The 27074-nt window shown below is 56.9% G+C and overlaps 3 protein-coding genes across 3 annotated transcripts in view; 2 read left to right on the top strand and 1 right to left on the bottom strand.

Annotated features, from left to right (window-relative positions):
• Nucleotides 1–237: 237 nt before the first annotated feature.
• On the top strand, nucleotides 238–1200 carry LOC141736710 (olfactory receptor 14A16-like). The gene has a single exon (XM_074571267.1). The coding sequence runs from the start codon at nucleotides 262–264 to the stop codon at nucleotides 1198–1200; it is 939 nt and encodes a 312-aa protein (XP_074427368.1). The 5' UTR covers nucleotides 238–261.
• Nucleotides 1201–15688: 14488 nt separating this feature from the next.
• On the top strand, nucleotides 15689–16666 carry LOC141736709 (olfactory receptor 14J1-like). The gene has a single exon (XM_074571266.1). The coding sequence runs from the start codon at nucleotides 15689–15691 to the stop codon at nucleotides 16664–16666; it is 978 nt and encodes a 325-aa protein (XP_074427367.1).
• A 3463-nt stretch (nucleotides 16667–20129) lies between these two features.
• Nucleotides 20130–27074, bottom strand: part of LOC141736708 (scavenger receptor cysteine-rich type 1 protein M130-like) — a 68816-nt gene continuing 61871 nt past the window's right edge. Inside the window, exons 5-17 of the mRNA XM_074571265.1 lie at nucleotides 25881–26189; nucleotides 25213–25527; nucleotides 24659–24985; nucleotides 24258–24572; nucleotides 23586–23900; nucleotides 23056–23118; nucleotides 22657–22971; nucleotides 22200–22235; nucleotides 21779–21916; nucleotides 21522–21617; nucleotides 21004–21087; nucleotides 20636–20788; nucleotides 20130–20386 (exon numbers count right to left, since the gene is read on the bottom strand). Of these exons, the coding sequence (XP_074427366.1) occupies nucleotides 20130–20386; nucleotides 20636–20788; nucleotides 21004–21087; nucleotides 21522–21617; nucleotides 21779–21916; nucleotides 22200–22235; nucleotides 22657–22971; nucleotides 23056–23118; nucleotides 23586–23900; nucleotides 24258–24572; nucleotides 24659–24985; nucleotides 25213–25527; nucleotides 25881–26189 (2723 nt within the window). The remainder of the gene's footprint in view (nucleotides 20387–20635; nucleotides 20789–21003; nucleotides 21088–21521; nucleotides 21618–21778; nucleotides 21917–22199; nucleotides 22236–22656; nucleotides 22972–23055; nucleotides 23119–23585; nucleotides 23901–24257; nucleotides 24573–24658; nucleotides 24986–25212; nucleotides 25528–25880; nucleotides 26190–27074) is intronic.

The raw sequence follows: 27074 nt of genomic DNA, 5'->3' as shown, positions 1-27074 counted from the left end.
TGCTAAGTAGGGTGTATGTTAAGTCAAGGACTTTTTCAGTTTCCCGTAGAAAGTGAGAGGGAGCAGAGGCAGGACAAGCTGGGCATAGGAATATTCCATACCACAGACGTCATGCTCAGTATAGAAATGGGGGTTGGCCGGGCGGCAGGAATCCGTGTTTGGGTTTGGAAGGCAGGCAAAGGGAAGAGATTTGCTCAGAGCTGTCCTGACTTGTGAGTGTGCTTTCCTCCTTTGGCAGTACCTCGGGAACAAAGGGATCCGATGTCCAACGGCAGCTCCATCACCCACTTCCTCCTCCTGGCATTCGCAGACACGTGGGAGCTGCAGCTCTTGCACTTCTGCCTCTTCCTGGGCATCTACCTGGCTGCCCTCCTGGGCAATGGCCTCATCATCACTGCCGTAGCCTGTGACCACCGCCTCCACACCCCCATGTACTTCTTCCTCCTCAACGTCGCCCTCCTTGACCTGAGTGCCATGTCCACCACTCTGCCCAAAGCCATGGCCAACTCCCTCTGGGACACCAGGGCCATCTCCTACTCGGGATGTGTTACACAAGTCTTTGTGTTTGTCACCTTCATCTCAGCAGAGTTCTATCTTCTCACCATCATGGCCTATGACCGCTATGTTGCCATCTGCAAACCCCTGCACTATGGGTCCCTCCTGGGCCGCAGAGCTTGTGTCCACATGGCAGCAACTGCCTGGGGCAGTGGCTTTCTCTATGCTCTGCTCCACACTGCCAATACATTTTCAATACCTCTCTGCCAAGGCAATGGCCTAAACCAATTCTTTTGTGAAATCCCCCAGATCCTCAAGATCTCCTGCTCCAACTCAGACTACCTCAAGGAAGTTTGGATTATTCTACTCAGTGCCTGTTTAGTCTTTGCATGTTTTGTTTTCATTGTGCTGTCCTATGTGCAGATCTTCAGGGCTTTGCTGAGGATGCCCTCGCAGCAGGGACGGCACAAAGCCTTTTCCACGTGCCTCCCTCACCTGACCTTGGTCTCCTTATTTGTCAGCACTGGCATATTTTCCCACCTGAAGCCCCCTTCCATCTCCTCTCCATTTCTAGACCTAGTGGTGTCACTGCTGTACTCGGTGTTGCCTCCAGCAGTGAACCCCCTCATCTACAGCTTGAGGAACCAGGAGCTCAAGGGTGCCCTGAGGAGACAGACCCAATGGATCCTGCACCATCAACAGTAATTTTCTTCCCCTTTCTTTCATAGTGTTCAAATCACGTTTCAGATAAATTTCTGCTTTTTTTTTTTCCTGATAATCATACTTAGAGGTAATTGCTTGGGATCGTAGCACTTCTCTTGAGGCTCTTTCGTGTTGTGTCTCATCCTTGAAGAACCATGTGTCACCTCTTTCCTCCCTAAGAACATCTCTACAATAAAAGATGATCTCCTGAGTGTGGTGCCTGATGGCTGGATCTGCTTGATACGGTTTTGGCTACAAACAAGCCTAAGGAACTGGACTTTCCAAGTGTCTTTCCACTTTGTTTTGGGAAACAATGTCACAGTAGCACTGGCATATTTTAGACACCGAGACTTAGTTGAAGGCTCTCTTCTTGGTGTAGAGGGGCAGTGGAGATGGTACGTGACCTCCCAGTAACATTCCTCAGGCTGTCACAGGTATGATGGGGCTGATGGCAGATTTCAATCCATGTGGAAAGGAATCTGGAGTGGTCAGGAGAGGACGGGGACACTCCATGTTCTCTGGGTTTGGAAGTGAATGGAGACACAGAAGAGTTTAAGTCGCAGAGATAGGTCCCCCCAGGACAAATCACTAAATCCAGGTACCCACAAGCCAGGACTCTGCAGGGCCGTGGGAGGCAGTGAAGATGCAGCAGGCAGAGGGAAGGGAGACCGGAGAGATGCGGGAGCTGCCTGAGGAGCCCCAGGGCCAGGAGTCTCCTGCTGTCCTGGGGAGCAGGGCAGGCGGGGAGGCAGAGCGGGGCAAAGGCAGTTTGGGCTGGGGATCAGCTGCAGCTGAAGGCAGGAGAGCCAGAGAGTGAGTGGCCTCTGCTGGCCCTTGGGGCTAGCTCCAGCCCTGGGGTGATGGGGAGGCTGAGAGCCCTCTCTGCCCTCAGCAGCTGCGGTGCCCTTCAGAGGGGCTGGGGCTGTGGGGTGAGTGCCCAGAGCTCTGCAGTTCCCTGTGGGGAGCACTGCTGTGGGGCCAGCCCAGACCAGGGGGCTCTTTTGGGCTGGGCTGGGCAGATGGCGGGGAAGGTGGGAGAGAGCCAGGGTGGGTCTGGAGTGGTGTGGGAAGTGCCCAGGAGAGGAAAACCCCAATGTTAGCGGCACTGTGTGACCATATGAGGATGTGCTCCAGTGGGCATGTGGGGCAGAGCCAGGTCTCCTGGAGAAGGAAGCAAGTCATTGTCCTGGTTCCAGCAGGGACAGGGTTAATTCTGCCCGGGCTCCATCAGGGACACAGGTATTCCATCCCATGTGAGCCATGGCCAGGTGGAGCTGCCAGAGGAGGGGCCAGGAAGTCACTGCTGGGGAGCAGGCTGGGGCGTCCGGGGTCCGGTTGGTGAGCGGCGGTTCTGTAATTGTGTTTGTACATTCCTCTGTCCGTGTTACTGTTGTTGTTTTCTTCTTCCCTTTGCTCTTCTGTTAAACTGCCTTTGTCTCAACCCAATAGTTTTGCCTTTTTCTTCTGATTCTTCCCGTATTGGGAAGGCCCAAGCGAGCGGCAAGTGGTTCTTTGCTGCCATCTTTAACTTTTGGCTTAAGTTACAACTCCCAGGTAGCGCTTGTCTTCAGGTGCTTCTGGAAAAGTCCTGGTGAAACGTCCACTCCCTCTGATGGTGCAGCAGAGAATCTCTGATCTTGGGCAGGTCCTCCTGCTCTACACAGGAGAGAGATCCCATAGGTTTTGGGCTATGAGAGCTTTAGGAGATCCCTGCAGGAACTGCAGCGCATTGCCCTGCACCCAGAGACTTACCGTGTCGAGGGCTGTGAAGATTTCTCTCTCTGTGAGCTCTCAGTCTCTTCCCACTCCCAGCTGCCTTTTACCTCTCTCTGCTTGCTCGTCTCCTCTCCCGCTTTGCAGAGGAGCCCTTTGCCATGAGTTTCCTCCATCCCAGGTGCCTGGACCAGTTTAGTGGGAGAGGTCCAGCTCAAGGCATTTTAATGCCCTCTCTGGTGGTTTTGGTGTTGAGTCCATGAAGCTCAGATACAGGGGAGGCTGATGAAACCTCTCCAGAAGTCAACGTCAGATGCAAACTCCAAAGTTTCTTGGAGCATTAATGGGTCCCACTGAGGGCCATTACTGCCAAAGGCTCCTGGGGGCTCATTCGAGGGAAAACTGGAGGCAGTGAGGGCAGGTAGGCAAAGGCAATGAAGAGGTGTCTCTGATGCTGGCTGATGCTGAATGTGTGAGAGGAAGGCAAAGGGCCAAGCCCTGGCCTCCAGCCCCTGGGAAGGGAGATCCTGCCCCACAAGCACAGCTCAGGGCTCTTGCTGGGGCATTGTGATGGGAGGACGTGCAATGCCAAGGGCAGAAAGACAGAATGACGGCTCCCGGGTGGGGAAGAGGAGGCGCTAAGGCCCTAGTGCTGTAAGGATAAGGTGTCTTCTGGTAGCCTTGGTGGCACAGACGACAGCCACAGCCAAGAGGAGAAAGACATAAGCACTGTTGGGGGCTTTCAGCCTTGTCAACTCCCTTGATCGTCTCCACCCCTGTCTGTGCTATGGTGTCCCACATCTGCTCCTCTTCCCCTGCAGGCTGCAGACATTCCCCCTGCTTCCCCGTCTTGCTCTCCCCTCAGCATCTCACTGCCTTTACTCATCTCTCTCCATCGTCCTTGGCTGTTCCTGAAACACAACACCTTGGGCTGATCCCGACTCCCTCTGGGTGATCTGTTGCAGCACAGCACTGCCCTTGCGGTGGCATTTCTTTCTCCTGGTGTCCAGTCTGTTTCTGTCTCCTGCTGTTTCCCACCAAAGAAAAGATCCATTGTCTCTGAAACAACCCTTCAACCAGGTTCAGGCTATTCCAATAGTGCCCAGAGCCTCCCTGCCACTGGGCCAGAGAAGCCCAGGTCCCTCAGCCTCTCCACCAAGCACACGTGCACTGGGCCCTAAAGCCCATCTTGGCAGACCTCCTCTGGACACTCTGCAGGTCCTCTCCACTTCTCCAAAATGGGGAGCCGCACACTGGGACACAGCTGTGTGCGTTGGGCCACAGCAGTGCTGAGTCAAAGGGGAAGGTGACTCAAGTTGCCTGTGGGGCACACGCTCCTCCTCCTGCAGCCCCGTAGGCAGCCGGCCTTGTTCATAGTGAGCGTGCACCACTGGCTCATGAGGCGTCCCTCAGGGTGCCCAGCCCCGTCTCCACAGAGTCACTGCTCAGCACATCAGGTCCCAGCCTGTCCTGCTGCATTGGGGTTATTCTTCCCCGGGATGCAGGACTGGCCACTTCTCCTTGAAAGACTTCAAGAAATTTCTGTTGGCCAAATCCCAGCGTTTCTCCAGCAGCGCCTGGACTCAAGCTCCATTTGGTCAGCTGTTTGTGTGCAGATGGTCACCCTGATGCTTGCTCCCCAGGGCTCGGTATTGGGGCCAGTTCACTTTAAGATCTTTTTCAATGATCTGGACGAGGGGATCAAGTGCACCCTCAGTAATTTTGCAGACGACACCAAGTTGGGTGGGAATGTCGACCTGCTTGAGGGTAGACAGGTGTTTCAGAGGGATCTGGAGAGGCTGGATCGATGGGCCAAAGCCAATTGTTTGAGGTGCAACAAGGCCAAGTGCCGGGTCCTGTACTTGGGTCACACCAACCCCATGCAGCGTTACAAGCGTGGGGAGGAGTGGCTGGAGAGCTGCCCTGCAGGAAAGGACCTGGGGGTGTTGGTCAACTGCCGGCTGAATATGAGCCAGGAGTGTGCCCAGGTGGCCAAGAAGGCCAACAGCATCCTGGCCTGTATCAGGAACAGTGTGGTGAGCAGGAGTTGGGAAGTGATCGTCCCCCTGTACTCGGCACTGGTGAGGCCCCACCTGGAGTACTGTGTCCAGTTTTGGGCCCCTCACCACAAAAAAGACATTGAGGTGCTGGAGCAGGTCCAGAGAAGGGCAAGGGAGCTGGTGAGGGATCTGGACAATCATTTTATGTGGAGCAGCTGAGGGACATGGAATTGTTTAGCCTGGAGAAAAGGAGGCTGAGGGGAGACTTCTGACTCTCTACAAGTCCCAGAAAGGAGGTTGTAGAGAGGTAGGGATCGGTCTCTTCTCCCAAGTAAGAGGCGATAGGACAAAATGAAACAGCCTCAAATAGCACCAGGGGAGGTTTAGGCAGGATATTAGGAAAACATTTTACACTGAGGGGGTTACGAAGCATTGGAACAGGCTGCCCAGGGAAGTGGTTGAGGCACCATCCCGGGAGGTATTTAGAAGATGGACAGACATAGTGCTTAGAGCTATGGTTTAGTGATGGTTTTTGTCAGAGCTAGGTTGATGGTTGGAGTAGGTGATCTGAAAGGTCCCTCCCAAACAAGCCAATTCTATGTTTCTATTCAACTTTCATGCGCTTTTCCACTCTTTTTCCACTCTCAAGTTCTTCTCTTGGATCATCCTCATCCCCTCCCATACAAAGAGCCAATTCTTTTTCATCGTTTCCTTGTTGGTCCTTCCCTTGGTGTTTCTGAGATGGTGACAGTGGCACTTTCCACCTTCATCATGACATCCATTAGGCCATTAGGACATCCTAAAGCCACAAGAAGGTCTCCTTGGAGCTTTTTTGTTTCCAGGCTCAATAAATTTACCTCTCTCAGCTTTTCTTCCTAGGAGAGGTCTTCCAGCTCTCCAATGATTTCTGGCGATCCCTCCCTTGACCCTCTCTAACAGGTCCATGTCTTTCTTGTGCTGGGGCCCACAGAACTGGACACAGTGTTCCAGACGAAGTTCTATGAGACTGGAGTAGAGAGGGGGAATCCCCTCCCTCCACCTGCTGGCCACGCTTCTGTAGATGCAGCCCAGGCTATGACTGGCTTTCTGGGCTGCAAGTGCACATTGCCGGCTCTTGTCCAATGTTTCACACACCAGCATCCCCAAGTCCTTCTCTACAGGGTTGCTCTCAATCCATTCAGCAGTCCATCTCTATTGATACTGGGGATTGCCCCGACCCAGGTGCAGGACCTTGCACGTGGCCTTGTTGCACTTCCAGAGGGTCACATGTGTCCCATTTACCAGTGACCAAAACAGCTGAGAGTTCCTTTCCCAAGGTTTAGGGTCTTGACTATAGTTTTCAGCTGGCATATACCCCTTCAGATCATGAATTCCACCAGGGGCTGAACGCTGCAGCCCAGGCTGCCACCAGTCTTGGCCTCTCCAATAAGTATCTCTCAGTTGGTGACAGGACGAGGGAGCTGGGTTTGGGTTTAGGCGTGAGGCATGTGGTGAGGGTTTCAGCTTTGGCGTTGGTGTTCAGGGAAGGGCTACAGATGAGAGCTGCAGGTGAGGGATTAGGGTTAGGGTCCAGGCAAAGGCTTAGGGGGAGCTGCGTCGTGCCGAGTCTGAGGGGCAAGAGTGTGGAAGGCACTCAGCTTGTATGGGCCCTGGTGGTGAGCAGAGGGAAAGCTCATGTGGTGATGACCAAAAGCATCCCCATTGCAATGAGCTGGGGATTAGCACTGGGCCCCTTGGCTTGACAGGGCACAGCCAGGGGGCTACAGCACACAGGATGTCTCTGCCTCCTTTCTTTGTCACCCTGAAATCACTGCCTCTGTTTCTCTGTTCTTATGAGCCCCCAGGGAGGCACGCTTCCATTTCCTGAAGCAGCTTCGTCACCCACAGCCCTCAGCAGACCCTGCTGAACCTCCAAGGCTCTTTATTCCTGCTAGGGCCCTCCACACTGCGTGACTTTCCCCTGGGAGCTTGTTAACGTGAAGGAACTGTAATGAGTTTATTCTTGCATCTCAATTCACCGTATGGTTGCAAGGGGACTTTGAGGAGAGACTGTCTCCAAGGAAGAGTTTTGCCTGAGTTTGCTGGAGAAGAAAAGTTTTGTTTAACAAGCACATAATGTCACATGGGCAGGGACATGACTAGAGACATGAGTTGGTGACAAGGCTCTGGGATGGAAATTTGGCCAAGAATAAGGCAAAGGTTACTTAATCTGCCACACTCTCTCTTTAGCCAACTCACTAACTGTGCGTATATTGAGTATTTCCTATCAAGCTCTCCAACGTATTTCTTTTATGTTGATAGTTTGAGGAAGGTGGAGCTTATTGGAGGCTTGGACTTGGCATATAGTGGAGGAATGCATTGGGTTTCTTTAATTAATTGGTATCATTTTTTCCTTCTGGTTGTACAAATTTAATAAGAATCCCTTGTCTATTTACAGCCAAGTCTCCGGGGGAATCGGGCAGGAATTGGTGCAAAGGAGCTGTGAACATTCAGCTGCAGACTCAGCGCACAAGTCTGATGTAGGAAAAGAATGCAAGTCCCAGGCAGCCCCAAGAGAAACGGTGGGGAGGAGGAGGTGGGGGGGCAAGTTGTCTGTACAGTGGGGGACCTCGAGGAGATGGCAGTTGCTACCTCTCCGGTCCTCCTTAGGAGACCCTCTGGTTCAGTATCAGTTGGAGAAAGCTGCAAGCATTTCCTCTGGAAAAAGAAAAAGACTAATGAAAAGCCCTTTCCAAATGAAAAATTACCTTTTTATTAAGTGCTTCTTGAAACCTTCCACTTTAAGTAGACTCCTGAGACCTCTCCACTGAGCTGTACCAGGCTAGAAGCCCTGAAGAAAATCATGGAAGAGCTGTGGCTCCTTAGGGCTTTCTGCACTTTAACGAGCCCCATGGGGCATTTGCTGCTGAGCCCAGGAATGCCAGATACTGAGAGGAGCTTGAACAGCCTGTGCAGGAATTCAAGTCCAAAGCAAACGCCAAAGTGTCTTGGAGCATTAATTGTCCCCACTGAGGGCCATGACAGACCAAGCCTCCTCATGGATTTGTTCGAGCAGGCAACTGGAGGCTGTGATTACAGGGAGGCAAAGGCACTGTGCAGGTAGAGCTGATGCTGAGTAAAGCCTTGATGTATTTTATCCCGCCAAGCGGCCAGCCCTGGGAAGGGGGATCCTGTCCCTCACACTGGCTCAGGTCTCCTCCCGGGGCAGTGAGGTGTGGGGTGTGCAATGCCGAGTGAAGGAGAACTGCACCACACCTCCCGGCCTCCCTGGGGGGTGCGAGGAAGGACAAAGTGAGGCCCCGGTTCCATGAGATTAAGGTGTCTCCTTTCAGGCCTTGGTAGCAAAGACAACAGCCACAGCCAAGGGGACAAAGACCTGCAGGCTGTGGACACCCAACCTCTTTCCTCCCCTTGCTCCCACCGGGGCATCTCCTCGCCTTTCCTGAGAGCTGTTCTTCCTCCCTGCCTGTTCCTTGGAACACCCAGCGTTGCGCTGATCCAGGCTCCCTCTGGGTGACCTCAGGAGTCACAGCACTGTCCTTCATGGGACATTTCTTTCTCCTCATGTCCAGTCTCGTTGTGAATGTTGATTTGGGATCCTGCCCAACTTTGAGGGGGCATTAATTTCAGATTTAGTAACACGGGGTTAAGTCGTATGATTCTAACAATACTTCATCATTTGCCAGTTCTCAAAGTGATTTATCGAAATTTGATATAACCAACACAGTGACATATTTAAAGTTTGAAAAAAGGAAAGGTTCACCGGATACGTACGATAGTTTCCTGAATTAAATCAGACACTCGCAACCACAAGACTTACAGTAGTTTCCTAAATCGAGTTGCACACACAGAAAGTCGCTGAGGTGACCATCTCTGTGCAGGTAAGTCCGCACTGGGGAAGGGAATCATGGCAAAAAGGGCCAGCGAGGGGCTCCTTTGGGGGCTTTTTGAAGTGAGGAGAAGCAGCCAGCCTGTGCTGGAAACCGGCTGCTCGTGGGTGGTCTGCTGAGGAGGTGTGGGCAGAGCCAGCACCACGGGCGGCAGATCTAAAGGAGGCGTACTCACTGGGACCACTTCCCCCCTCATAAAAGAAGCCTTTTGGGAGCACAGCGACCTGGTCACTGCGCACTGAGTAAGCACGCAGCGCATGGGCATCACCCAGGGCGTCACCGGGGAGCACCACAACAAGGTGGTCATCACCCTCTCGGATGGAGTTTAGCTCTGGTCTCCACCCGGCAGAAGGTCGTGCTCTCAACCTTAGCCAGGATGGATGTGGGAACCCAGAGAGAGCTCCCACAGGAACATACAGCTGTCCAGGTCACAGGCTGCAGGGGGTTCCAGAGCCTTTCACTGGTAACACGGGGCAGCTGTAACAGCTGCTGTGTGCCTTGTGAACAGGTGAACCATCTGCTCAGCCTGGTGGCAGAGCTGTGAGAGGAAGTCGAAAGGTTAAGGAGCATTAGGGAGGCTGAACAAGACACAGACTGGTGGAGCCAGGCTCTGCCCTCCTTGAAACAGAAGCAGGAGCACCTATCAGAAAGTCACCGGGATCCAGGGACCCCTGTATCCTGCCCTGTCAGGCAGAAGGCAGAAGCCTAAATGGAAAGACTGAATGGAGGGAAATTCATGGTCGGGGCAGCAGGTGAACTCCCCTCTTGCCCGCCTTGTCCCCCACCCCGGTACCTCTGAAGAACTGATATGAGGCTCTGGTTGAGGAAGGTCAGTCAAATGAGGATGTGGATGATGGGCAATCCACACCAGAGATGTCTCCACAGTCAGAATGGTGTACTGCCCGTATCACAACCACAACCACAAGGAAGAAAAGAAGGGTTATGGTCGTTGGTGACTCCTTCCTGAGGAGAACAGAGGGTCCAATATGCCGGGTAGACCCTCCTCATAGAGAAGTCTGCTGTCTTCCTGGAGCCCGGGTGAAGGACATCACCAGGAAACTTCCTCGCTTGATACAGTCCTCAGCCTATTACCCATTACTGATCTTCCTTGTAGGTGGAGAGGAAGCTGTGACTCATAGACCAAGAGCAATCAAGGGGGACTTCAGGGCCTTGGGAAGGTTGGTGAGGGAATCTGGGACACGGGTTATTTTTTCCTCACTCCTTCCAGTTGCAGGCAGTGACATTGGAAGAAACAGACGGATCCAGTCTATTAATACATGGCTCCGTGACTGGTGTCACTGCCACAATTTCATTCTTGTTGACAATGGGATGGCCTACACGGCACCGGGCTTGCTGGCATCACCTGGGAGACACCTTTCTCAAAGGGGGAAGAGGGTCTTTGCTCAAGAGATTGTGGGGCTGATCGACAGGGCTTTAAACTAGATGTGAAGGGGGAGGGGGATGATAATATCAGGCTTGTCTGTGACCAGCTGTAGGATAACATGTCAGGGTTAGGGGGACAGGGCACTAGTGAGGGCCTTCACCTGTTGCACGGAGGCATGCTGGGAACACTGCATCATAGTCAAAGTCTAACAGAGACGAGCCAGGGGCTTCTGAGGTAGTTGGAGTCAACAGGGAAACACCTGTGAAACACCTCAAGGTGATCTCCTCTAAGAAGGTAACACAGGCAACAGCCCAGCTGAAGTGCCTCTACACAAATGCACGCAACATGGGTAACAAACAGGAGGAACTGGAAACTACCATGCTGCTGGAAAGCTATGACCTTAGTGGCCATTACTGAAACCTGGTGGGACGAATCCTATGGCTGGAGTGTGGCTATCAATGGCTACAAGCTGTTGAGGAAGGAGGGGCAGAGGTGTTGCCCTCTCTGTTAAGCAAGGGATAGAGTGTGAAGAGATGTCCCTAAAGAACAGCCAAGAGGAAGTCAAAAGCTTATGGGTAGGCATCAGAGACCGAGGCGACAAGGGGAACCTGGTGGTTGGTGTCTACTACAGGCCGCCTGATCAAGGGGAACCTGCTGATGAAGCCTTCTTCCTGCAGCTACAGGGGGCATCGCGCTTGAAGGCTCTCGTCCTGCTGGGGGATTTCAACCACCCTGGCACCTGCTGGAAAAGTAACAGGGTGAGCTGTAGACAATCCAGGAGGTTCCTGGAGTGCCTCGACGATAACTTCCTAAGACAGGAAATAGACAGCCCTGCCCGAGGGGATGCCATACTGGACCTGACAGTCACCGATGCGAGTGAGCTCATTGGGGATGTCAAGATTGGAGGCAGCCTGGTGTGCAGTGACCACGCACTGGTGGAGTTCACAGTCCTAAGGGATACGTGTCAGACAAGGGCGTAGTCAGGACCTTGAACTTTAGGAAAGCAAACCTCCGGATCATCGTGGAGTTAGTCAATAGGACCCCCTGGGAAATGGTCCTCAGGGATAAGGGGGCAGAAGAGAGCTGGCAGATCTTCAAGGACGCTTTCCATAGAGCACAAGGGCTCTCGATGCCCAGGTGTAAGAAATCAAGCAAGAAAGGGAAGAGACCAGCATGGCTGAGTTGGGACCTGCTGGTCAAATTAAAAGGCAAGAAGGAAGTGCAGAGGCAGTTCAAGCAGGATCAGGTGTCCTGGGAAGAGAATAGGGATGCTCCCCAGTTACGTAGGGTTGAGGTCAGGAAGGCCAAGGCATAGCTGGAGCTGAACTTGGCAAGGGATGCTAAGAATAACGAGAAGGTCTTCTACAGGTAAGTCAACCAGAAAAGGAAGGTTAAAGAAAGCGTGCCCTCCCTGATGACTGAGAATGGCAAACTGGTAACAACAGATGAGGAGAAGGCTGAGGTTGTCAACAATTTTTTTGCCTTAGTCTTCACTGCCAGCCTCCCTCCTCACACCTCCCAAGCTGAAGGACTTCAAGACGGGGACCTGGGGGACAAAGTCCCTCCCACTGTAAGTGAAGACAAAGTTTGTGACCACCTGAGGAACCTGAACATACACAAGTCCATGGGGCCTGATGCACCCCAGAGTCCTGAGGGAATTGGCTGATGAAGTTGCCAAGACACTCTCCATGATATTGGAAAAGTCATGGCAGTCAGGTAAAGTCCCCGGTGACTGGCAGAAGGGAAACATTACACCCATTTTTAAGAAGGGTAGAAAGGAGGACCCCGGAACTACCGCCCTGTCAGCCTCACCTCTGTGCCTGGCCAGATCACGGAACAAATCCTCCTAGAAGCTATGGTAAGGCACAGGGAGGACGGGGAGGTGATTCGAGACAGCCAGCACGTCTTCACCAGGGGCAAGTCCCTGACCAAACTGGCGCCTTTCTCCAATGGAGTGACTGCATCAGTGGACAAGGGAAGAGCAATGGATATCCTCTGTCTGAACTTCTGCAAGGCCTTTGATACGGTCCCCCACAACATCCTTCTCTCTGAGTTGGAGACTACGGATTTGATGGGAGGACTGTTCGGTGGATAAGGAACTGGCTGGAGGGTCGCATCCAGAGAGTAGTGGTCAATGACTCGATGCCCAGATGCAGAGGGGTGAAAAGTGGTGTCCCTCAGGGATCTGTCTTGGGACCATTGCTGTTTAATATCTTCATCAATGACATAGACAGTGGGATCAAGTGAAGCCTCAGCAAGTTTGCCGATGACACCAAGCTGAGTGGTGCAGTTGACAGGCCAGAGGGACGGGATGGCATCCAGAGGGACCTGGATGACCTGGAGAGGTGCGCCTGAGCAAACCTTATGAAGTTCAAGAAGACCAAGTGCAACATCCTACATTTGGGTTGGGACAATCCTGGTTATCAATACAGGCTGGGGGATGATGTGATAGAGAGTAGCCTTGCGGAAAAAAGCCTGGGGGGTACTGGTAGGTGAAAAGCTGGACATGAGCCAACAACGTGAGCCTGCAGCCCAGAAGGCCAATCGCATCCAGGGCTGCAACAACAGAACTGTGGCCAGCAGATCCAGAGAGGTGATTCTGCCCCTCTCCTCTGCTCTTGTGAGACCCCACCTGGAGTAGTGTGTCCAGCTCTGGAGCCCTCAGCACAAGAAGGACATGGACCTGTTGGAGCAGGTCCAGAGGAGGCCACAAAGATGATCTGAGGGCTGGAGCACCTCTCCTACGAAGACAGTCTGATACAGTTAGTCTTGTTCAGCCTGGAGAAGAGAAGGCTATGAGAAGACCTGATAGCGGCCTTCCAGTACCTGAAGGGGGCCTACAAGAAAGTGGGGGAGGGTCTGTTTGCAAGGGCATGTAGCCATAGGACAAGGGGCAATGGTTTTAAACTAGAGCAGGGTGGGTTGAGATTAGACATTGGGAAGAAGTTCTTTACCATGAGGGTGGTGAGACACTGGCCCAGGTTGCCCAGAGAGGGGGTGGAGGCCCCATCCCTGGAGGTGTTCAAGGCCAGGCTGGATGAGGCTCAGAGCAACCTGATCTAGTTGAAGATGTCCCTGCTGACTGCAGGGGGATGGGACTAGGTGGCCTTTAGAGGTCCCTTCCAACCCAACACATTCTATGATTCTGTGATTCTAAACAGACATAAAGGCTAACCAATACAATTGAGATGTATCTCTTTTTGCAAAAAGTAGCGCATTATTGGTACCAAATGATCTTTGAAACCTCAAAGGCAGGTGTTTCTATATTGTAGGTGGTATTGTAGGGGGCAGGTGGTTCATATTGTAGGGAGGACACTGCATTAGGAGGAGCGTGGGTCACCCACACCAGGGGAGCTGTCATCTCACTCCACTGAAACCTGGAGTGGCCACCTCGGGGCTCGTGTGCCCCTCACTGGGGCTTCCTGTTCTAGACAAGTGGGGAGGAATGGAGAGTGTCCAGAGAAGCTCTGCCAATATGGGATTCATGGCCTCAAGCACACGCCCCGTGAGGGGAGGCTGAAGGTCCTGGTCTCCTTCAGCCTGGTGAAGTGGGGGCTCAGAGCATCACAGTCATAACCTGTAACTGCTTGAAGGTGGTTTCAGAGATGCTGGAGCTTTTCTTCATGGTGGAAAAAAAAGCAGGAGAAAGGAAGGATGCCACAAAGTTTGAATTGGGAGGTTGAGACCAGAAATGACCAGAAGAAACTGTCACTCCAAGGGCAGTGCTGTGGTACAAGAGGACACCCATGTGGACCAGCCCATGGCTTTGTCTTTCCCAGAACAGCCAGGGAGGATGGAGAGATATCAGTAAGGGCAGTGAGATATTTGGGTGAAATCAAAAAGACAATTGGACGCCTTCAAAGAAAGAGGTGCAGGTATGGGACACCAAAGGAGTAACACCTTCAGGTTTGCTCAGCATCAGAGCCACCTTTAATTTCCCTTTACCCACCTGTCATTATTGCCTCCAGTTTTGTGCCCTAACGAGCCCCTGGGGAGGCTTTGTTGGTAATGGTCCTCAGTGGGACCCATTAACACTCCAAGAAACCTTGGAGTTTACATCTGGGTTTCTCTTCTTGAGAGGTTTCTCCAACTTCCTCTCAGTGTCTGAGGTTCAGGGACTCCACCCCAAACCCACCCGAGGGGTCATTAAAATGCCTTGGGCTGCTCCTCTGGTGCTGAGCTGGGCCGGGCTCTTGGGACAAAGGAAGCTGATGTGAAGCAGGCAGCAGGGCTGAGGGCGCTGCCTGCAGGCACTGAGGATGAGACCATCAATGCAGAGAGAGCGTGAAGGCAGTCGTGATGGGGAGGAGAGCTGAGAGCTCACTGTGGGAGAAAGCTTCCCAGCCCTCTGCACGGTAAGTGTGAGGCTGCAGGGCAATGCCGCTGCCGATCCTGAAGGGTTCTCATAAAGCTGTCGTAGCCCACAGCCTGTGGGATCTTTCTCTGGTGTAGAGGAGGAGAAGGGTGTGCTGCAGAGCAGGACTTCCCTGCAGCACCGTCAGAGGGACAGGACACGGTGGCTGCCTTCTCCTGGGGATGGTTGCAGGGGCATGAAGGCAGGTGTCCTTCAGAGCAGGGTCCCGGTGCTTCAGAGGAACTCTGCCTCCTGCCAGTGCCAACTCTAACCCTGCCCAGTGAGCTTCTGCCCTGAAGGACGTGGGATCCGGGGCAGCAGCTGCCTCATCTGTGGCCGTAGCTGCAGCAGAAGGGACTCTCCTGAGCACCCTCTGTCCCTCCCTGGCCTTGTTTCCCTTGGCAGAAGCATCGGGGCATTTCTCCTTGCTTCTTCACCCGTCCCTGCTGTTGCTCTTGTTTTCAGTCTCTCTGGGGTGGGGGCTTCATCAGCAGCTCAGCCACTGACCCTGCAGGTCCTGCCATGCAGATGTGTCCCTGGGGCCCAAGGCCTCTTCTAACCTCTGGGTCTCTAGGCAATGCAGTCCATGGGGTGGGGATAACATTAACTCTCCACAAAGGGCACCCCATCTTCTGGGCATCCAAAAGCTGACAGCTCTTCCCTGGGGAGGGGAGTTTGGAGATCTGCACTTTGGAACTGGACTCCTCTGCTCTCCATGGGATCATCCTCCAGACCAAAGCGGTGCTGGCAAAAAGCAGCTGAGAGCAGGATGAATGGAGAGACCAGCTCTCCTCCTTCTGCACTAAGGGTCTGTCCTATTGCCTCCCAGGACTCTCACAATAGCAGTCGTAGGGTAGCAGAAATGCCAGGGATTTCTACCTTCAAACATGACTCCTCAAGTGGGCCAGGGGCAACAGGATCAAAATAAACAAAACAACCCCCCAGCTCTGTTCTGCAGCCAGGGGACCTGGGAGTGACAGTGGTCAAAAGCTCTTTTATATCATAGTGAGATTTAACCTGTGATCACTCCTGGTTCCCATCAGCTTGGACGTTAGTGTGACAAATGCAACAGGTTGTGCTCAGAGGTGTTTGTCCTCACTCTTCACTGCTGTTTCCTTCTTGGACAGGCCCCCATGTGCAGAGGGATCTGATGTCCAACGGCAGCTCCATCACCCACTTCCTCCTCCTGGCGTTCGCAGACAGGCGGGAGCTGCAGCTCTTGCACTTCTGGCTCTTCCTGGGCATCTACCTGGCTGCCCTCCTGGGCAATGGCCTCATCATCACTGCCGTAGCCTGTGACCACCGCCTCCACACCCCCATGTACTTCTTCCTCCTCAACCTCGCCCTCCTCGACCTGGGTGCCATCTCCACCACTCTGCCCAAAGCCATGGCCAACTCCCTCTGGGACACCAGGGCCATCTCCTTCTCGGCATGTGTTGCACAGGTCTTTCTATTTCTCACCTTCATCTCAGCAGAGTTTTATCTTCTCACCATCATGGCTTACGACCGCTACATTGCCATCTGCAAACCCCTGCACTATGGGTCCCTCCTGGGCAGCAGAGCTTGTGTCCACATGGCAGCAGCTGCCTGGGGCAGTGGCTTTCTCTATGCTCTGCTGCACACGGCCAATACATTTTCAATACCTCTCTGCCAAGGCAATGGCCTAGACCAGTTCTTCTGTGAAGTCCCCCAGATCCTCAAGCTCTCCTGCTCAGACTCAGACTACCTCAGGGAAGTTGGGCTTCTTTCTTTTAGTACCTTCTTTGCCTTTGTGTGTTTTGTTTTCATTGTGGTGTCCTATGTGTTGATCTTCAGGGCTGTGATGAGGGTCCCCTCACAGCAGGGAAGACAGAAAGCCTTTTCCACGTGCCTCCGTCACCTGGCCGTGGTTTCCCTCTTTATCACCACTGGGGTGTTTTCCTACCTGAAGCCCCCATCCGTCTCCTCTTCATTCCTGAATCTAGTGGTGTCATTTCTGTACTCGGTGGTGCCTCCAGCAGTGAACCCCCTCATCTACAGCATGAGGAACCAGGAGCTCAAGGATGCCCTGAGGAAACTGATTGGACATTTTTCGGCAGCCATGGACTGTGTACCTTCCTCTGCAAAGGATTCCCAGCACCTGGTATGACAAGTCAAGCTTTCCTTATTCATCCCCTCCTCATTAAGTATCCACCTGTCTTGTGTGACAGAAAAAAGTTGTGTAAATGAAGAGTCAGTCTCTCTGTGTGTTTAAATAAAATACATGAACCAGCTAACACTTCCTTTTCTGAGACCCATCAGCAGCAGGGCTGAATAAACGGGAGATGAGAAGACCTTTCTGGCTGCAGCAGCCTGGGGCAGGCTGTCCCAGTGCCACTCTGTCACTGGGGTGGCAGGAGCTGCCTGAGGGTCCCCAGGGCCAGGGCTCTTGTACTGGGCTGGGGAGAGGGGATGGCACAGAGGGGCTGCAGACCCCTCAGAACATCCTGGGGAGGAGGACACAGGGGCCCACTGACTGCCTTTTCCTTGTGCCCAAATGCCCCCCATCTCTGGGGCTGAACCTCCTCTGCCCCCCAGCAGCTGCGGTGCCCTTCAGAGGGGCTGTGGCTGTGGAGTGAGTGCCCAGAGCTCTGCAGCACCCTGGGGCAGGCTCTGCTGTTGGGCCAGAGCAGACTGGGCTGGGATGGAGAGAGGGCAGGGGAGGTGGCAGAGCTTGGAGGGAGCTGGGCTGGGCTGAAGTGCCCAGGAGGAAAAATCCTCGGAGTGCAGCTTGTACCGTGTGCCCATGCGGGGTGAGGACTCACACCAGAGTGTTTGTGGTGCAGAGCCAGGGCTTGTGGAATTGGTGTCCGTCTCCAGGGTTTGGTAGTGGTGGGGCTGAAGGGATGGGCCTCTGTGAGAAGAGACCAAGGGCCGCTTCCGTGCCAGACAGAGCTGGTTCCAGCCAGCTCCAAAAGAAACCCACCGCTGGCCAAAACTGAGCCCGTCAACGAGGATGGTGGAACCTCTGTGAGAGTGTATTTAAGAAAGGACACAAGGGCTCGAGTGGGAGAGGAGTTAGGGAAAAACCAGTGTGAGAAACAGCCCTGAAAACACCAGGGTGAGTGAAGAAGGAGGGAGAGGAGGTGCTCCAGGTGCCAGAGCAGATGGTCTCCTGCAGCCTGTGGAGAATACCACAGTAGAGCAGGTATTTCCCTGCAGCCTAAGGAGAGGAGCACAGCGGAGGAGGTAATCCCAGCACTTGGTGGAGGACCCAACACTGGAGAGGCTGGATATTTCCTGAAAGAATTTCAGCTTGAGGAGAGCCCATGCTGTAGCAGGTTTATCTCGAAAGACTGTAGCCTGTAAGAGGGACCCCATGGGAAAAGTGTTAGAAGGAAGGAGCAGCAGAGAGGAATTGGTATGGACTGACCAGGACCCCCATTCCCCATCGCCCTGCACTGCTCAGGGGGAAGGAGGGAGAGGAGCTGGGAAGGAAGCAGCAAAGTTCAGCAAGGGAAAAAAGGTGTGGGAGGAGGCTTTCCAGGTGATAAGGTCTTCCATCGGTCCTATGCTTCTTTGGCCCTCAGCCTTTGCAGCTGCACATGCCTGGCCTGCCCACTTACCTTCACTCCTGTCCCCTTTGTACGAGGCCCACACACATCTTGGCACGCCCAGCGTAACGTGGCCTCCACCAAAGCTGGAGCCCACCTGGGCTTGGAGGCAGGGAGGGGCCCGGTCCCCTCTGTCCGGGGCTGGGCACAGCTTTTCCCTGGGAACCTCCCTGAGGAGCACTCCTCATCTGTGTCAGCCTGGGGCCCGGCAGGGGTGGCCCAGGGACAAGGGCTGCTGGGGCAGGGCTGAAGGAGCTCAGCTGGGACAGTGTTAGACTGAAGATCTAAAGGTTCAGCCCTGGGCTTCAGCAGTGATTTTTCTCCCTCTGCTTTTTGCAGAGCCCGTCTGCCGCCTTCCAGCCTGCCCCAGCCCTGCTTGCTCCTTCACCTCTTGCCAGAGCACTGTCCCTGCCCTGGACCTGCACATCTGCGGCTTAGAAGGAGCCTTCCTCCAGCCCCACAAGTCCCCAGCCTGCCCCTGGGCAGGACTCTCCACTCAGGGCTGCTTTGGGGTGGGCTCCAGCTGTGCCCCCTTCCCTGCTCCACAGGATCGGGATGTGTCCTCTGCGGGGTCTCTGCACGACCCAGTTCCTCTCCTCTTTGTCGTGCTCAAGGGTGCAGAGTCTGTTCCCCTCCTCAGGCGCCTCCTGCACCTTGTCTTCAGTTCCCAGAGCAGAGGCCACTGGACCCATAGTCCCGGGGAGAGGCACTCCCTGGAGCTGCGGCCTGAATGGCAGCATCCTTCCCCCGGGGGGGTGTTGCAGTGAGACCTCTGATGTGCCCAGGACAGCTGACAAAGCCACGCTGAGGATCACCCACCGGAGTGCATGGCCATCGGTATTGTTTAGTCACACGCTGTCCTGAGCAGAATTTCTTGGCCCCCTTTGCCCCCCTGCTCCAATGACTGCTAACACACCAATATGCTCCTCTCTGGGCATCAGCCCCATGGAGATGGACACCTGCCCTTCACCCACCTCCAGGGATGCCGCGGGGCAGAGGGGTGCAGGAGGAGGCCCGTTACATGGATGAGGGCGTGTGAGCTTTCTGCCCCCATGTTGCCCCATCGCACACCCTGGGGTGACATCAGAGCCTGGGGGCACCTCACCCCAGGGAGGGCATGTCCCTCACCCTGTTGTACTTCTCCTCCTGTGCCGCTGTGCACAGATGTGGCACACAGGGGGGTTGCCCTTGCCCTGGGGGGCAGAGGAGGCTCAGGAGTTTTCTCCTCTCCGTTGGCCCTGGAGGGGGCCAGAGCGTGGGAGCAGCACCTGCAGCCAGAGCCTCCTTCTGCCCCATCGCTCTTCAGAGACGCTGGAGGGGCAGTGCTCTGCAGTGCAGCCCTGTGCCAGGATCAGGTCCCAGGGGAGAGGCAGTGCGGACTTCCCCCATCTCAGGAGGGCTCAAGTGCTGTTTGCTGCAGAGGGTCCCTGGGCACCCAGGGGACAACGGGGCTGTGCCTGTCACAGACCCCTCATGGGAGGAGAGTGTCTCCTGCTGGGAAGGCTCCAGAGGGTGTAGCTCAGTGGCAGAGCGCCCACTTTGCATGTGGGAGATCCTGGCTTCCATCCCCAGCATCTCCAAGGGGGTTCTTCCCTGAATGCCCAGCCTCAGGGAAAGGCTGGAGCTGGAGCCTCTGGTCCTCTGCAGGCACTGTGGGCCTGCCCTGCCCAGCCAGGGTCTGGCTGTGGGGTGAGGAGGGCTGTGTGCGCTGCCTCTTTGGAGCCCCCTCTCAGGAGAGAGGCGGGCAGCTGTGCTGGACCTGAGCTCGGCTCACTGCCCTGCACCACACACCCACCCGAGACATGCCCCTTCCCCACTGCCATGTCTTTGGGCTCCGGTTTCCTCCAGCCACCCTCGGGGAGACACTAAAGCACCTGGCCAGGCAAGCACAGCTCTGGCTCAAAGGCTTTTAATAAGAACCAATATGGGGGCTCCTGCATAAAAACAGGGGAATCAAAATTGAGGAAACCCCTGGCAGATTCTGCTGCCCGTGGGAAAAGGGAGAGGGTTCCCTGGTGCTCACGGCTCTCCCAGCTGCACAGACCTCTCCTCCCTCCTGGCTGCCCCCAGCTGCACTGCAGGGACGGGCTCTCCTGGCCCGGGGCTCAGGGACCGTTGTGCACTGAGCTCCGGTGTCACAGCCTCTGTGTCCTCAGGGGGATGTGCCACAGACACCTCTTCAGCATCGTCATAGCCCGTGCTCTCTGGGGACAGGGACCAGCCATCCCCCTCAGCTCCAGGGGCACCAGCACCTCTCTGGGAGAGCAGGTTTGGCCCTGCAAGCAGCAAGGCAGGCCATTGCATGTTCACCCCATGGGGTGCCTCTCCTGGGCTGTACATCACCTTCCTCCCTTCTCCTCACCAGTCCTGAGACGTTCAGCTCCCTCTCCCACCCACGGTACCCCAGAAGAAACTCCTGGGGCAGGTTCCCCCATCCCAGCATGTTGGGCTCTCAGTGTGACAGTGATTCATCCAGCACCAGGGATGCCACCCCAGGAACCAGCAGCACTTTCTTTCCCTCTCACCTCCAGGGGTATCCGTGGGTCCAGATCCCTCCTCTGCCACCGTGGGCATTTCCCAGTCTTCCTGCCCAGGGGAAGGATCCTCCCCAGGGTCAGAAACCTCCCTGGCATCATCATAGCCATCAGCTGGGTCACCTCCAGGCAGGACAGGGACGTCTGAAAGGAGAGGAGAGCTGGTGACAGTGAGAAGATGCGTTCTGCAGAGCAGAGGATGGGAGGATGCGCAGGGACGTGGGGCTCCGACATCGGTGTTTGCAGCCCCACAGGAGATCCCACCCAATCTCCCAGCTCCGAGGGTGACACTCAGTGACACTGCTGTCCATCACATGTCTACAGGGAGGAGAGATACACCCCTTCCTGCCCCCCATTACCTGGTGCTGGCCATGGACCATCCTCCTCCTCGCTGTCCCCGGGGTAGGGCTGCAGCTTGCTCAGGGACCCCTCTGAATAGGAGCCTGGAGAGAGGCCCAGTGGGTGTGAGGGGAGTGCGTTCTGCTGACCCAGCTTGTGCTCAGTGCTGCTGGGGACGTGGGACCCACAGAGCCACGGCTGCACGGGGACGAGGGCTCAGGACTCACCCTGCTGCCCTGGGACAAAGCCCATCTCCAAGGGCCTGCCAGAGCTGCCCTGGGACAGCCCCTTCCCTCACCCCTCAGGTGACCCCCAGGGTGCAGGGGCAGTCAGAGAGGGGCTGTCCCCAAATGGGACGTGCAGAGCAGGTGGGGAGAAAGCTTCTCTCCTGGGCCCAGGACATGGGTGCTCCCCACACAGATCCAACAGCCCCACAACCGCACGAACCATGGGTTAGGGGGCTGCAGGGGTCAACCCTGGGTGGCAGCCAGGGGAAAGAGCACTGTAGATGTGTCCTCAATGAGGGACGCACACCAACCTGAGCCGCTGAACCTTGCCTGCTTCTGCCATGCTGGGCTGGAACCGATCTCCTCGTACACGGCCTCAGGGAAGGGCTCCTGAGCTCTCTCAGAGCCTGTGGACAGAGGCAGGGCTGGCCCAGGGATGGTCAGAGAGGGGATGGGATCCCGCAGAGAGCACACTCTCTTGTCCCCCCAGCTCTGCCTCTCCCACTCACTGACACCCCACGGCACGCCGGCCTTGCCAGCAGGCATCTTCCCCTGGGAAGGGACCCACCTCTGCGCCCAGCCCTGGCGCTTCGCACTTGCCCGGCCAGGAGGGCCAGGAGCAGGCAGACAAGGGCTCCCAGGATGATGCACATGATGACGGGCAAGGAGACTCTCCCGCTGCCAGTCAGACGGCCCCGCGTGGGATCTGCATGGCAGGAACACAGAAAGGGCAGCACCAGGCCTGGGAGAGGTGAGGGGCCGGCACACCCCAGTCCTGACCCCCATTACGTACCGGGTTTCAGGGGACGAGGGATGGGGAAGCTCCCACCTGAGTGGGTGAATGACAGCCCTCCCCAGCCTCCCGCCCCACCGCTACCCCGCTGCCTCCTCCTGGGAGTTTCACAGCCCAGCAAGGAGCCCCTTCCCCCCGGCTGTGGGTCACAGCCTGGCCCCAAGAAGACCCAGCACTGGTGGGGAGGACGGGTTACCTGCTGGAGGGGTTGGTGCTGCCGTCCTGGGTGCATCTGCAGAGGAGGAGAAGGAGAGCTGGGCTGAGAGGGTGGGGGTGCAGGTACCAGGGAGCCTCCTCTCTGACACACCGTGTGTGTGTGTGTGTGCGTGCACGTGTGCATGTGCAGACATCCCTGCCACATCCCACCCAAATCGCCCCTCCTGCACGACTGGTGAGCATGGCCAGGAAGGAGCGCAGGGCCCAGAGCAGGGACAGAGCCGGCAGCCCGGGAGGTGCCCCTGGGGGCTGCAGGGCCCTGCGGGCAGAAGCTGGAGGACACCCAGCCCCACAGAAGCTGCTACCCACTCGGCAAAAGGCTCTCCTGCTCTGCAGGGATGGCCTTGCTCTCAGGAGCTCTGGAGCCATGATGGCAGGCAATGGAGGAAATTGTGAGGTGTCCCTGCCCTTCGAGGTGTCGCAGCCCTGCCGCTCACCTGAGCAGATCACGGCCGCGTCCTCCTTATGGCGGCAGGCACCGCTGTCCCCAGGCCGGGCCCAGCAGTCCTGCAGAGATGGCTCTGTCCCCCGGCACTCCACCTGCTCCAGCCAGATGGGGCCGCTCCCCTCCCCAGATGCAGCCTCGGCCAGGGCAGACACCGCAGGGCCACAGCCCAGCTGCCTGCATGCCACCTCGGCATCCCGCATGTCCCAAGAGTCGTCACACACCGTCCCCCAGGAGCCGCGGTGCCACACCTCCACTCGGCCGGAGCACCCCTTCTCCCCTCCCACGGCACGAATCTTCTCCCTGTCTGGAGAAGGCAGAGAGCTCCCAGGGCCGCGGGACAGCAGGCAGAGCCCTGCCAGGCGAGAGGGGCATGCAGAGGAGCAGCTACCTGTGCAGCTCGGGGTGCTGGGGCACGCAGCCATTGGGGCCGGGGGCGTTTCTGGCTGACTCCCTGCAGAGGGAAACGCTGTGGTGAAGGGGCTGCTGCAGGGGGGCGTGCAGCAGAGAGCGGGGCTCAGCTCAGCTCGTGCCACCCACCCATGGCAGCAGCTGAACCCCGGTCCTTCGGGGGACACACACTCGGCAACGTGGGGGACCCTGACTGCTCAGCCCCAAAGGGACCCTGGGTCACAGAGCAGCAGGAGGGTGTCCATGGAAGGGACACTCCTCAGAGCCCTGGCTGTTCCCTTCTGGGACCTTGCCTCGAGAAACCTCTGCCCCAACCAGGCGAAGCTGGGAGCCCAGCTGGCAACCGCTGGTGAATGTGTGGGGCTCCAGGAGAGGAAGTCCCATTTTTGGTACCAGCAGCAGCAGCGTCTGCCTTGGAAACGAAAGGCCCCTGCAGGCCCAGGAATTTGACCATGCCCAGCCAGGAGCAGGAACGCAGGGGATGCTGGTGCCCGGCTAGCTCAGAATTACCCTTGCAGGTGATGTGGGTCTCATCTCGCAGGTCGTCGCATGACTGCGGGTGCCAGGGAGCGGAGGGACACTGCCAGAAGGAGCTGTTTCTCTCCCCACACTCCACACGATCCAGCCAGGCCGTGCCAGACAGCCTGCCGTAGGGCCGTTGTGTTTCCAGGGACCCTCTGTCCCCGCAGCCCAGCTCCTTGCATGCCAGCGACACAGTTTCAGGAGTCATGGAGTTGGAGCAAACGCTCCCCCACGTCCCATTGTAGAAAACCTGCAGGCGCCCGGAGCAGTTGGTGCCGTTCTCCAGCCTCAGGGCCATGAACTCTGGGAGGAAAGGCAGCGAGGGGGAACAGGCTGGGCTGGGGCTGGGGGAGCAGGGACACCCCTGCACCCGCCAGGCCCTCAGACAGGCAAAGGCACGTCCAGCAAGTCCCCCTTGCACCCACGGACAGAGAAATGTCCCTGATGGACAGACACCCCTGCCCTCCCTGCGGACCGTCAGGGACAGCGGAGCTCCCCAGGGACCCCCGGTGGGACTGAGGGCACCTGTGCATGGGTGTCCCCACGGTGGCCTTTGTCAGGGGCTCAGAGCTGGCCAGGAACAGCCTCGGCCGTGTCCGGCTCTCCCCTCGTCCCGGCCTGCCTGGGCACTGGGCTCCCACCACAGCTCCCGGCACACACCTGAGCAGACGACTCCTGCGTCCTCTTTGTGCCCGCAGTCGTGCTGCCCCCAGGACCCTGCCGGACAGTCCCAAAGAGCAGCTTCGGCCCCGGAGCAGTTCACGCTCTCCAGCCAGATCTGAGCGGAGCCTTCCCCGAAGCGAGCGGAGCCAACCGCCTCCAGCGCCCCTCCGCAGCCCAGCTGGCGGCAAACGACGGCAGCATCAGACAGGTCCCAGCCGTCATCGCAGACACTCCCCCAGCTGCCCTGGTAGTAGATCTCCACTCTCCCCGCGCAGCGCCCAGGCCCGTTCACCAGCCGCGCCTGACGGCTCCCTGTAGCAGGAGGAAACCCCGGCTGCCGTCAAGGGCCAGCTGCCCACCCAGCCCAGAGCCTGGGGGAGCCATGCAGCGCCACTCACCCCAGCAAACGACCCCCACGTCCTCGGCAATCCCTGCTTCCAGCGCACTCTCAGGCAGGGAGGTGTTGCAGAGGGTCAGGTTGGCCTCGTGCCCTGCACACCGCACCCCGCGCAGCCCCACGGGACCCGTCCCTCTCTGAGCCTTCGGGGGGTTGTAGGCTGCCTCTGCCTCTCCGCACTGCAGCTGCCGGCACACCACGCTGGCCTCCTGCACGTCCCACTGCTCATCCAGGACTCTGCCCCACGTCCCGTGCTGGAAGATCTCCACTCGCCCGTCGCACGGGCTTCCTCCACCCACCAGCCGCAGGGATGCGAAGCGAGCTGGGCCTGGGGAGAGCAGCCGTGCCCCAGCCCTTGGTGGCATCGGGGAGCCCGGCAGCCTGCAGCATGTCTCCAGGCTCTGGCACCCTTGCAGGAGGGCCTTGGAGCTCGCCTGCCTGCCGCCGGCCCTCTGTGGGGACCTTCTGAGCCAGAGCCTTGCACTGCCACAGGGTCCCCTGCTTTGGGAGCATTTAAGAGGAAAACAGAGTAACCGAGTGTTTTCCTGCACTCACCTGAGCATATGACAGCAGCGTCGTTCTCATGGGAGCACGGCGAGTCCCCCAGGGCAGTCACTGGGCACTCTCCCAGGTGGGCTTCAGTCCCGTCACAGTGGAAGGAGTCTCTCCAGACAGGGCCGCTTCCTCTCCCAAAACGCCCTCCTTTAGGAATGGACTCAGCAAACCCGCAGTTGAGGTGACGGCAGAGAACGTGGGCGTCCAAGAGGTCCCAGCGGGAGGCACAGAGGGTGCCCCAGGCCCCCTGCACATGGACCTCCACCCTCCCCTCACACGCCGTGCTGCCGTTCACCAGCCTGAACCCTGTGAACTCGGGACAGAGAAGGATGAGACAGGGCAGACTTGTGCTTTTGCTGCCTTGGGTGGTGGAGTAGAGGCCAAATGGACACCCTGCCTTTCTCCTCCTTCTGCACCATTTTAGGGCTGCAGACAAACATTCAAGGTCAGGTTTAACGGGGCTCTGAGCAACCTGATCTAGTTGAAGAGGTCCCTGCTGGTTGCAGGCCAGTTGGACTAGATGACATTGAAAGGTCCCTTCCAACCCAAACCATCCTATGGTTCTGTGATCACCCCTTCTGCCCTCACACCCAGCACAGCACAGTCCCGTCCCTGCTCCCCCATCATCGGCACACCCCCGGTGGTAACACCCTGCCCTGAGTCCTTACGTGTGCAGGTGACACCGGCAGCATTCGCGTGGGTGCAGGGTTGGTCCCTGGGGGACCCCGTGGGGCAGGAGCTGAGAAGGGATTCATTCCCCACACACTGCAGCTCTCTGTCCCACATGGGACCAGCCCCTTCTCCAAAGTGAGCTGCCCCCGGGACAGACCGGGCTGTGCCACACTGCAACTCTCTGCAGACCACGTCGGCAGCTTTGGGACCAAAGTCGGAGTCACAGACAGTTTTCCACTCGTTCCTATCATGGATCTCCACTCGTCCTGAGCAGGGGTTGTCCCCTCCAACCAGCCGGACAAATCCTGGAGTAACCAAAGAACCCTGTGAGTTCCCACAGCCCTCTGGCAGTTACATACCCATGTCCTACCTGGCCTGCAAGGTGGCCACAGGCAAAGAGACCCACGAGCTTCCCAGCAGCTCCTAGTGGGTGTTGATGTCACAAACACACCAGGGACCCCCTGCTGCTCCCCCAACATCATCACAGCACTCGTGGGCTGGCTTTTCTCCCAAACCCACAGCCACAGGAAGCGCTTAGAAAAACTGCTGCCCTCCTGGAGACCCTGGGCTACCTGGCACTGGCCCCAGGCACTGCAGCGCTTGAGCCCAAGGAGATGGGCTGAGGTTCTGCTGGCTGCTGCAGCCTGCTCTGCCCCACCAAGCTGAGAGCCAGGCTGAGGAACCCCTTGGAGCCACCAGAAATGGAGCCCATTGAGGCACTGCTATTAGATGGGACATGTCAGAGGGAGCAGATGTGGTGCAGCTGTACCTCCAGTCGCTGTCTCCACCAGCCCCCAGCTCCAGCACCTGCCTGGGGAGGGTCCTCAGCCAGGGCCAGAGAACACTGCCAGGGGTGCACATCCCTGGCCCCCAGCTGGGTACAGGGCAGGAGAGGGGGCAGAGGAGCAGCCCTGGGCTGACACAAGCTCCCAGGGCAAGGAGAGTCAGAAAGTGCTGGCAAGTGCCCTTGGCACAGGGCAGGCAGGGGCTGGGGTAGGCAGGAGAGGCTGGGCAGCAGGTCAGCGCTGCCTGCACAGGGGTGTTTCCCTGTGGGCTCGCTCTCATGGGGTGGCTCTGGAAGGGGAATGAGGTGGCCATGAGCCACCCAGCTCTTCTGCCCAAGCCCAGGGCCCCTGCCCTCTGAGCAGCCCCTCTGCTTTGGGGGACTCATGTCTGCCAGGGGACACAAC

This window comes from Larus michahellis (genome assembly GCF_964199755.1).
Source record: "Larus michahellis chromosome W unlocalized genomic scaffold, bLarMic1.1 SUPER_W_unloc_1, whole genome shotgun sequence".
NCBI lineage: Eukaryota > Metazoa > Chordata > Aves > Charadriiformes > Laridae > Larus > Larus michahellis.
The sequence above is the reverse complement of the archived record's forward strand: the minus strand, read 5'-3'. Positions and strand labels throughout refer to the sequence as shown.